The sequence below is a fragment of the Parasteatoda tepidariorum genome, chromosome 5 (genome assembly GCF_043381705.1).
Source record: "Parasteatoda tepidariorum isolate YZ-2023 chromosome 5, CAS_Ptep_4.0, whole genome shotgun sequence".
NCBI classification, from domain to species: Eukaryota; Metazoa; Arthropoda; class Arachnida; order Araneae; family Theridiidae; genus Parasteatoda; species Parasteatoda tepidariorum.
The window spans coordinates 42,369,293-42,380,915 of NC_092208.1; the positions used below are offsets into that span (position 1 = coordinate 42,369,293).

General features: G+C 24.5%; 1 protein-coding gene across 1 annotated transcript in view; it reads left to right on the top strand.

Annotated features, from left to right (window-relative positions):
• LOC107437500 (thioredoxin reductase 2, mitochondrial) overlaps positions 1-11,607 on the top strand; it is a 13,232-nt gene extending 1,625 nt beyond the window's left edge. The window contains exons 4-14 of the mRNA XM_043053724.2: positions 1,039-1,258; positions 2,384-2,459; positions 2,587-2,720; positions 3,922-3,941; positions 4,894-4,985; positions 5,686-5,860; positions 7,126-7,259; positions 7,832-7,927; positions 8,684-8,848; positions 9,348-9,445; positions 10,729-11,607. Coding sequence (XP_042909658.1) covers positions 1,039-1,258; positions 2,384-2,459; positions 2,587-2,720; positions 3,922-3,941; positions 4,894-4,985; positions 5,686-5,860; positions 7,126-7,259; positions 7,832-7,927; positions 8,684-8,848; positions 9,348-9,445; positions 10,729-10,852 — 1,334 coding nt within the window. The 3' untranslated portion in view covers positions 10,853-11,607. The remainder of the gene's footprint in view (positions 1-1,038; positions 1,259-2,383; positions 2,460-2,586; positions 2,721-3,921; positions 3,942-4,893; positions 4,986-5,685; positions 5,861-7,125; positions 7,260-7,831; positions 7,928-8,683; positions 8,849-9,347; positions 9,446-10,728) is intronic.
• Positions 11,608-11,623: the final 16 nt, after the last annotated feature.

Below are 11,623 nucleotides of genomic sequence, written 5' to 3' on the forward strand. Positions count from 1 at the left end.
TTTTCTCTCCCACTGCCCCTTTTATTATTTATTATATATATATACATATATATATATATTACTTTTAATTTTATGACATTTGATAACTATTGTTTAAAATCTTCTACTTAACATTTCAAATATTTGAAATTATTAAAATATTGTTTTTCTCTGCTATTATAATATTATTTTTCTATCTCATTTATTAATTATCTTATTTTTTTTCTTTAATTTTTCTTTTTCTGCATCACAATTTTAATTAGAAATAAAAATGTTTTAATATTTATTGTGTGAATATTGTTTTTATGATGTTTTTAACTAATATCAGATTTAAAAGCTATTATTCTAACATCCGATTTAAAAGCTATTATAAATCTACAGCTTAGTATTTAAAAATTATTCATTTTCTCTGTCATTGTGCGTAATAATTATAATTTTTTTTTCCTTCTATCACATCACGATTCAAATTTTAATTAGGAATGAAAAAGTGACAATTGTTTTTATTTTAAAGCATTTTGTTTAAAAAAATTTCTTCTACTTTCTGTGTTTCTTTCTTAATATTTTTAGTTTTATGGAAATATTTATTTAAAGGAAAAAAATTTCAATATTGCTTATGAAGTAACTCTTAATGCTCATCTCCTTTGTTGTGCTATTTCCTTTTTATATTTCATGAAAAGTAATTAAAATAGCTCACAAAATTTCTTTCCTTCAGAATTTGAGAAAATTGCAATATTTTCCCCTATTAGAAAAAAAAAAGCCTAGGGAAATTAAAATTTTTCCCATATCACTTAAAATAATTACAATAAATGATGCTCTTTTATTGAATCATCTTAGAGCTAGCTTTAAAGTTTTAATTGTTATTAAATATTTATAAGTTATAATGTTTTAATCGTTTTTAATTAAATGCTGTAAATGTTAATAAATTAATTTTATTTAATAACTCAAAACATCCTAAATGTAATGTGATCAAATAGCTTATCAATAAATTAATTTTTAAAAAACTTTATTATTATCCGTATAAATTTATAGGTAAGTTATAATCAAACTCTTGCTTTATAGGAACAACTTGGGGCCTGGGAGGTACTTGTGTCAACGTAGGTTGTATTCCTAAAAAACTGTTCCACCAGGCATCTTTACTTGGTAAAACAATTGAAAATTCTCAAAAATATGGTTGGATTACTGATGAAAATGTAAAGCATAACTGGAATGTATTGAGTACTGCAGTTACAAATCATATAAAATCTCTGAATTGGGGGCATAGAGTACAGTTAAAACAAAAGTAAAGTATTGGTCATATTGTTTGCTGTATGAAATATATAAATTTTTCATTATCTTTATTTATTTATTTTTGTTGAAATTATTAAGAAATATTAATTGTGATATAAAATAAGTTGGAAAAGAATCTTTTGTTGCTATTATTTTAATTCAAACTTCAATTTATACAAAAAATTACATAAAATTTTTATTTTTTTATGACTGCAAATAAATTGAAATGAAAGACAATGTTGAAAAATTTACACAAACAGTCAATCCAGAGAAACTCTTGTTTGAATCTCCTTTATTTTTTGATAAAAACACCCATTACCCTGGTTTTACAAAATCGTTGGAATAATTTTTCTTCTTCCAAATTTAAAACATGTGTACTCATATTTCTGTAATTGTTTTCATGAAATTTTGCTACCTAACCAACATAACGTATAATAAACATACTTTTAAGTGGAGGAGAACGTTTAAAAGGAATTTGTTTTCTAGCTTTCATTTATTAGTATTTGTAGACAATGATGTCAGGCATTTGTCATAAACATAGCTTCTATTTCTGTTTTATTTGTGTCTATTTATTTATTTTACCATACCTCCTGTCATATGTCATTCTATATTTCACCAACATGTACTTTATATAAGAAAAAAAGCATTAACTATGGTTCATAGTTAGAATTTTATTTTTGACATTATACTACGCATTTTAATGATATTTGTGTACGTAACAATATTAATGATTATGTGTTTACGTATTTTGATGAAAAGAAGATAATATAAAATATTTTATAGATTTATTTAAAATGTTTTAATTTCTGCAAAAGTGAGTAGTGTTACACATTTAACAATGAAACTGGGAACTGTGTACTCACAAAACTGTGACAATTCGTGACCTTCTTCTTTTCACAAATTTCCACGATTTCACAAACTCCTTCCCTCCCTTCCAAGCAGGATATCATTTGTTGATGGCCCCAAAGACAAGAAATGAAAAATTTCATTTAAGGTGTTAGTTTTAAAATTATACTGTTATATTATCTCATATGTAAGAGTTGTTTACAACAAAGATTACATTGATTGTAAAAACATCTTTTTCTTACAGTAAAACGTTTTCTTTGTGTTTGTTTGTATTTTGCATTTTACTTTTTAGGAATGTTGACTATTTTAATGCTAAAGGAAGTTTTATTGGAGCTCATGAAATTGAAACAATTGACAAATTTGGAAAAGTAGGTGTTCATAAATACTTAAATTCTGAAAATAAAAAATGTTACGCATAAAAGTATTTCATTTGATTCTTTTTATAAAAAAATTTCTTAGTTGATCTTTTAAAATAATGATTGCTTAATTGCTTAGAAGCAAGTGTTAACAGCAGAAAATATTGTTATTGCCGTTGGAGGGAGGCCCAAATATCCTAATATACCTGGTGCTTCTGAATTTTGTTTAAGTAGTGATGACATATTCAGCTTGAAAACTCCTCCTGGTAAAACGTAAGTTATTTTTCAAAATTGCTTTTATTGAGTTGTTGTAAAAATAATTTTAAACTTTCTTTTTAGTTTTTATTTAATAATTATTTTGGTACTCGTTACCCGAATTCACTGCATAACTGTTTTGTTATTGATATGCTTAATTACTACTTAGGGGCCGTTCAAAAAGTACGTACATGCCGAAGGGGGGGAGGGGATTTGCTATTTTGTACGGTCTTGTACGATGGGGAGGGGGATATTATACAAAGTACGTACATTATAAGCATACACCAAATTTAAATGTGACTTTTTTCTACACATGTATTATACATATGTCTGTTCTTGTATTTTTTTTCACGCGGCGACCACTTATTAGAATGAGTAAATCAGTTCTCAAAAAAAAGTTGTCTCGCAAAATAAAAAATTGCAAACTTTCCCCGAAACTTTTTCTGGTACCGGGTGAAAACATCCTCCTCCAATCACAGCACTGCCGCCTGGAAATCCAAAACCTCTTCTAATCAAAAATTATTTTAAATGAATATTTAATTTCATTTAAAACAGAATTATTTTAATTTTTATGAAAAAGGGGGTTAGACTAATAAAATGTACCTACGCTGAGGAGGGGGGAATAAGACTTTATGTACGGTAATGTACNATTACTTTTATTTTTTCTTTAGTTAATGTTAAGTATTTTAGTGCATTAATATTTTGAATATGTTAAAAATTTTGAGAGTAAAGTGGACTAAAAAAATTAAATGTTTAGAATTTCTGTGGTTAAATAAAAAATGATTTAAAAGAGAATGATTTGGCTGATTTTATGTCATTTAATATTTTTTTAATCAGTTACTAAAAATACAAATATATTGAAAAGACTTATTTATGTTGGAAAAAAAAAATTGTTTTATTATTTAGGATCATAATCTATCCAAATAAGTGCATAAAAAACCACTAATAATCGGTCCCTTCCCTCCAAATTTCATGAAAGAAAGTTAAAGTTATAATTTTTTTTTAGTTAAAATAATTTTTATGAGGTTTTAAGTAATAATTAAAAAGAGTTTTACACTGAAATAAAATAGTGACAAATACATATTCCTATGTTTTTGTCTTGTTTTGCACATTAATAGCATATTTATGCATATTATAACATAATTGTTATCATACACTTAATTAAATTTTAAGTTTATATTATGACGTTTTAATTTAAACCCATCTGTTTCAATTTCAGGTTAGTAATTGGTGGTAGTTGTATCCTTCAAAATCATATCGAGAATTAATTAATTTAATTTGCTTTTATTTAATAATATTTCAAACGTAGAAAACATTTTCATAAAAAATAGTATAATCAATTAATGAAAAAAGTTTTTTTAAAAAAAATAGAATATAATAATAAAAACAGTTTTTTAAAGTAAAGGTTTCTTTATTAAAAATTTATTATTTCTTGTTTATGACCTATTTTATTTTTTTAGAGATTATCAAATTATTGAAAGTTAAAATTAACACTGTCATAACAAATTTCTATTTAAATTTTTCATATAGATGTAAAAAATTGGAAAATAATAATTTCCATATACTGTATTACAAAAAGAAATGGCGGTTATTTAAAATTTTATCAAATTTTGATTGATTGTTCAAAATTGTTTTGATCGACTTTTTTTAAATTTAATTTCTGTTTTCTATGAAACATTTAAATTTCTAATATGAACCTTTTTTACATGTTTTTTCTCAATTGATATTTAGCTTTTCAAAACCTTAGAAGAGCCATTTTTCTTCCAGAGTTAGAATAATAATGAATATTTTTGTAAAAAGAATTTTAGCTTTGAATTATACGATATCTAAATTAAGATTTTTAAAATTGTCTCAATTAATAAATTTTTTATTGATTTGTCAAAATTGAAATGGTTTCTTGATAAGAAAATTTTTGAAAGTAATGAAAAATTTATAGTAAGCACGATTTTCTTTTGTATGCTGAGAATAAAATTTATTTACTTTAGATATTAAGCTAAAATAGTTTCCTAATTGTATAATTAATGAAAGTAATAAATATGTAGATAATTACAAACAAGATTTTCATGGAATTTTATAATGCATAAGATATTTATTTACTTTAGATATTATAGTTTTTTTGAAAATCAATATTTAAATGACTTTTATGTTTAAATGCTTAATATCTCTCAAACATTCCTTAACATGTCTGTAGATGTTGCTCTGGAATGTGCTGGCTTCCTTACAGGTCTTAGATACAACACAACTGTTATGGTTAGATCGATTTGTTTACGGGGTTTTGATCAAGTAAACAAATATTCATATTCATGTTAAAATCATTTTTGGATTTGATTTTTCTAAAAAAATTTATGTATTTCCTATTCTAATGCTATGATTATTAAATGATTTGATCCAAACTACTGTTAAACATTTGTGGAAAAGAATCACATTCAGTTTAGTTTTAAGTATTGAGTGCCTGGATAGTTTAGTTTGTTATATTTGTATGTTTTGAGCTATTTATTATTACTTTCTCTTGGATATAATTTGACTTAATAAATGTTTATCTTTTGTTGAAAAACAATATTTTCATGCATTTTTTATTGCGATATTCATATTATATTTTATTTAATTTCTTATGTAAAGAATTTATGTAGCAAAAATAGCACTATGTACTGAGGAACGACTTCTTTTTTCTCCAATTTTTTACCTATTAGAACATCAAGGAATTCTCAATGGTTTAAATAAAATCTGGCTTTTTATGTGAGATTTAAATGGTTAAAAATATGAAAATTGTTCTTGGAAATTCTATATTTTTAATGTAAAATATTGTTAATGTATATTTTAATGTAAAATATTTACAAATTAGTGCTCATCACAATCAATTATGATTTAATAATCAAATCAAATTATGCATTTAACACAGTCCAAAGAGATACTGTGATTGTATGCTTGTGATGCATGCTATAAAATATATTACTATATCAGTATTTCCATTTTATATTTTTAGCAAATGGCAAATTTGATTAGTGATCATATGAAATCAGAAGGTACTAATTTTCTTCAAAATTGTATTCCACTCAGTGTAAAGAAAGATGATAAATCAGGTCTTCTTAAAGTTACATGGGAAGATGGAGAACAACAAAGTTATAGTGACGTGTTTGATACTGTTTTAGTTGCCATTGGTGAGAGATCTTTTTATAATTGAAGCTGTTTTAAATCTTGATTTTTATTTTTGCAATATTTAAACATACCATTTACCAATAATGTTCTTCTTTTTATGTTTTATTTTTGAAATGGAAGTTACGTTTTTATTTTGTCAATAATATATAAAATAATGTAGAAATGTAAAATATTAAAAACTAAATAATGTACCAAAATAAGAATTTTAAAATATAAATTTTACAAGTATATCTAATAAGCGATAATTGATCATAAATTCCCTTTTTTTGATAATATGACAATTAAGTCTGCTATATCAACCAGAAAACAATTAAAACTTGTATTAGTGGCACTCTTATTAATTAGAAATTGGTTGGAATTTCAATTAAATATTTGGCAATAAAATGGCGATAAATTCTGTTGTAGTAGTCAGAAAATTATTGAAACTTTTATTGTTATTAGCCTAGTTTTTCAGTAGCGATTGAGTTGTTCAAATTACAATTGCAAGATTCAATTTTTCTTACAGGCACAAAACCAAGTTAATAGTAAAAATTGTGATAGTTTTGTAATCTTAATAAAATTTATTGTAATTGACTGAAAAATGGAATCCCTATTATCTGAAAATTATGCTAATAAAGCATTTATAGTAATATTTTTGGATGACCTGGAAGCATTAAATTTGCTCCAAGTTTGTTCAGGAAATATCCAAAAGGTAAAGTTAACTTGTTAAATCTGAAAATGCAGGTTTTGAAAGTCACTCTTACTTTGCAAAATAATGCCATTTTACAAACAGCAAATCATTTTTATTACTGTCCGGAGTTTGTAATAGTTTATAACTATAAAATTAGTCTTATCCTTTTGAGAGAGCTACCTATAAGTTGATAATGAAACATGAAAAATTTGAAATGAAAAAAAAATTATTTTTTATTTTATGTAGATGATGAAAGAGTTTGTGTCTTATTTTGTTAACATTTGAAAAGGGTCTTTATCACTGCTTTATGCCCATAAAAGTATGAAAAACTTCATTCATTGATTTTAATGATATACATCTAAGTGAAAAAATGTTGTAAGGATTTTTTTTTAATTTCTTCAAAATTTTTAACTGTCTATTTGTTAATGATCTGTCCTTTTCATTACTATACTGCTGATTGATATAAAACAGAACTTATTATAAGATACACAATTTTATTTATCTAAAAGGATGTTAGAAAGGATGTTAGAAAATATTTTTTAATTCATCATTTTATAAAAAATAAAAAACGAATTTTAAATGCCTTCTAATTCCTAGGCAGACAAGCTGTCACAAAATATCTTGGATTAGATAAGGTAGGAGTTGAAGTTAATCCTGAATCCTTTAAAATAATATCTTCAAATGAGCAAACAAGTGTCCCTAACATTTTTGCTATTGGTGATGTGCTACAAGTGAGTTTTTATGTAGTAGCTTGGTTAGGTAAATTATTTATCTCATGATTATGTTAATTTTATTTTTGTATGTAATTTCGTCAATACTTTTATATAATTTTATTATTCTAATAAGTGTTTTGTCTTTTAAAAATAGTTTTAATTGAGACAGTTAAATTGTTTTTATTTTATATTTGGTTTAAGTTGATCTAGTGTTGCAACAGCAAAATTTTCTGCTGAGAGTTTTTAAAATTTGAAGTTACTGTTTGTAGTGGGAAAATGTTAATTATATATTATTAAATTCCATTAATTTAATTAAGTTCTATTGAATTTAATAAATTAAAAAAAAAACAATATAATGTTAATTGAGAATTTATATAACATATTTATCTATATTTTCCTAAATTAGCAAAAATTAAAGATGCATTTTTAGTATATATACATTTCATTTTTATGCATACATATCTAGAATTTCTTGCTACTTCAGCTATTGCTCTTTTACAACATTATAAATTTTATTTTATTTCTATATTTAATAATTTTACAATTTGCTTTATTTCTCTAGAAATGTCATTTGTCTATCTTTTTTGCAGGGGAAGCCAGAATTAACTCCTGTAGCTATTAAAGCTGGAAAATTACTTGCTCATAGACTTTTTGCAGGATCTTCAGAAAATATGGACTATGATAGTGTACATAAATGTTATTTAAAAATTTACTAACTAAATCAACTATAAGTTTGTATTAATTTAATTTGGATTTAAATATATCTACCATGTTTTTTTAATAGTTTCTCTCTCTCTCTCTGTATATATATATATACTGTTGNATATATATATATATATATGCTAGCATATTTGTATGATTTGTTTTTAGTATATTTTTACATTATTTTTCAATAGTTTTTTAAGATAAATTTTATTTTGATTGCCCAAATACTCAGATTAGGATTTTACTATTAAAATATTTTTGTACTTTTGTAAAATATTTTTTACTATCAAGATAATTTCCCATTCATAATGACATCTTAATTACGAATTACAGAATTTTTAAATACAAAATTACGCAAAATTAAATGTTTGACTTTTGAAGCAGAAATCTAAACATTTTGTAGTTATAGAACGTTCTGCTTAAGAAGAGAGTTTCTTTTTATAAATACATCTTATAGTGTGTTGCACATAAAATAAAAATTTTATAATATTACTTTTATGATGTAGAACTCAAATGGAAATATTATTATAATATTACTGTTAACTGTTAAATATGTATTAAAATAATAGAAAGAAAAATATTCGTAGCAGCTACTTTATTGCTGTAATAATATTTTCAAATTCAACATAATATTTTGAAAAAACATAATTCTGTAAACATGCTAATAGTTGAAAGTGATTTAAAATAATGCTAACGAAGTTTTTAATGAAATGACAAATTTATAAATCATCTCATAGGTTGCAACTACTGTATTTACTCCTCTTGAATATGGATGTGTTGGTTTGTCTGAAGAGGATGCTCTTCAAAGATATTCTGACAGCCAAATAGAAGTTTATCATGCATTTTACAAGCCTCTAGAATATGTTATACCTCAACAAAATGCTGATCAATGTTATATTAAAGTAAAGACTCTCTATATATTTTGTTTGATATAAGCTATAATTAATATAAGCTTATAATAAGATATAATTGATATAAGCTTTTTAAAACTAACAATTAAATCTTTGCATCGAGACGTGTATTTTACTTTTTCCATTTTTCTTCGATTCCAATCTCTTATTAGCTTCAATTTTAGATTATAAACTTTATATGAGCTGCTTATATAGCTCAGTGGTTAAGGTACTAAACTGTCTATGGGAAGAACTAGGGTTCAATCTTGGGGTTTGTAACGAGACTATGGAGCCTTAACCTCCATGTCACCCCTGGCCTGCTGTGGATTGTACCAGGAATGATTTATTTTACTTTCTGAACATTATTTTATTTAATATTTTATTTTTTAGAAAAATTTTTTTAGTTTAGACAAGTGTGGTTTGAATTTTTATTTATTTTTTGTTTGTATATTAAGTTTTATTACTTGAAAATTTAACTGTAACTTGTGTAAATCAGTGTGTTTTTCCACAGGTTGTTAGTTTAAAAAGTGATGCTGAGAAAATAATTGGAATGCATTTTCTGGGTCCGAATGCTGGTGAAGTAATTCAAGGCTTTAGTGTTGCTATGAAGTATGTTTTATTTTTTCAAACATTTTATTTCTATGATGCAGTAGAAACTCTATCAAATGTTTCTCAAGGGATCATTTATTACGAAGGATAGATACTAGAAAATGGCGAATGTGGGTCAACTAAAATTGTCAAATAAGGACTAGAAAAATGTATGTAAAGTTAATGAAAAAGTAATAGATTTTAAAATTAATAAATTTACAGTAAGTATAAAATATTTCACTTATGTACTTACTCCAAAAAATATTTACGATGAAAAAAAAAAAGGATTAATAAGTACATTTATTTATTTAAAATATTTGGATATTTTATTCTTAGCGATAACTATAAATTTTTAACATACGTAGCATTGTTGTTTGTTTTCTGTAAGTTTGTGTAAATGCAGAATATTCCTCATTGTTTGCACTGATTGTAGACAAGTTCCTTGTCTTCACCAGTATCACTTTACACTTCTTCAATGTCTACAACCATTTCTTGAACAGATCACAAGTTTCACCATTTTCATCAAATAATGCATAAACATCAAACCTGATATTTGAGGCATTTCTCTCAAACTGTAACAAATCCTCATTTTCTTCTTCACCATTAGCATCAGGAGTTATTGTTTTTCTTCTCAAAATGAATTAACTTTGAAATTTTTGTTAAATATCAATAGAATTTCTGAACAATCAACGCAGAAATCTGCTAGTTTCAAAAACAATCTAAACAGTATCATTAGCACTATAAGAATAGCATTTGTGACTGGCCCATTAAAACAATACAATATATATGGGGTAACAAAAGTTGCGGGAACAATGGATCGAGATTCGACTGTATTTTCATTTTTTAAAATTCTTCTCATGAATTAATTATAATTTTATGTACATTTTTACAACTTTTATGGAAGTTAAATTACTTTATTTTGAGTTTTTTTTAAACTAAATTGCAAAACTATAACTTTGAAAAAGAAAGTAATTTATTCATGTAATTGTAAATTTTATTAAAAAAAGTTATATTTATGGAATTATTGCTTATATTCATGGAAACAATCACACCATTTTTTAGATTTCATCCATTCCATGTACATAATTATTAAAAAAAGTCTGTTATAGATTTATTATTCTATCTTCTAAATGAATAATCTTTGTAATATTAAATTTGAAATTTACAAAATTTTATAGTTATTAGTTAAATTTTTTTAATTGAACTGGAAACAGGTGCTGTTTAACATTATTTTAAAATATTTAACTGATGCTTAAAATCTATATGGTTTTGGAAGTTATTATGTATGTTTTATTTTATTTCAGTTGTGGACTTACTTTGACAAAATTACAAGAAACAGTTGGCATTCATCCTACAACTGCTGAGGAGATTGTAAAATTGAATATCACAAAACGTTCTGGGTTAGATCCCACTGTTACTGGTTGCTGAGGTTAATCATCCTCATCTAGAAAATTTCCCTGAATCATTATGCAATGTATTGAAACACCTGATTACTTTATTACACTACTTTTAATTTTCTAGATAATTATGTTGAAAGAAAAGGAATTCTTTTCTTCAAAGATGAATTAATTATTACAGCTAATGATATGTTACTCAAGATGTATTTTGACATTTAAAATTGCATTGTTGATTGGTGAAAGTAATTCTTGAAAAAAATTCATATCAGTTCTTTGATTTGCAGCAGGTGTCTGTTGGATCTAAGCTTGCTTAACACAAATAATGCAATGTACAATTTGGGTTCTTATCAGATGGTACAAACTGATTGTTATTACAACACCTTCTAAATGTCAGTTTGAGGTGGGGGGGAAAATTAGAATTAACTTTATAGTTGTGCAATCTATTTATTACTTTATATTAAAACTTTTTAAAAAAAAGAGAATTTTTTACTTTATTATTGAAAATTAATGCTTTGATTTCTGTATAATATTAAATTTTACTTGTGCTGTTAAAAATTATGAAAATTTTATTTTATTTTATTTTTTGTATTTTAATAAATGGGAAATTTTCTTGTTGAGGATGTTAATCTTATTGTTTTTTTAGACAGAAGTCATATTTGAGATGTATGATACAGTGTTCATAAACTTGTGTAAGTTGAATATTGTTGATGGTTTCTCAAATATTCTTAATATGTGATTTATGATGAGCTTTGTAAATTTTTTAAAATTAAAGTTAGTTTTGAAGGACTCTTTCGTGCATTGT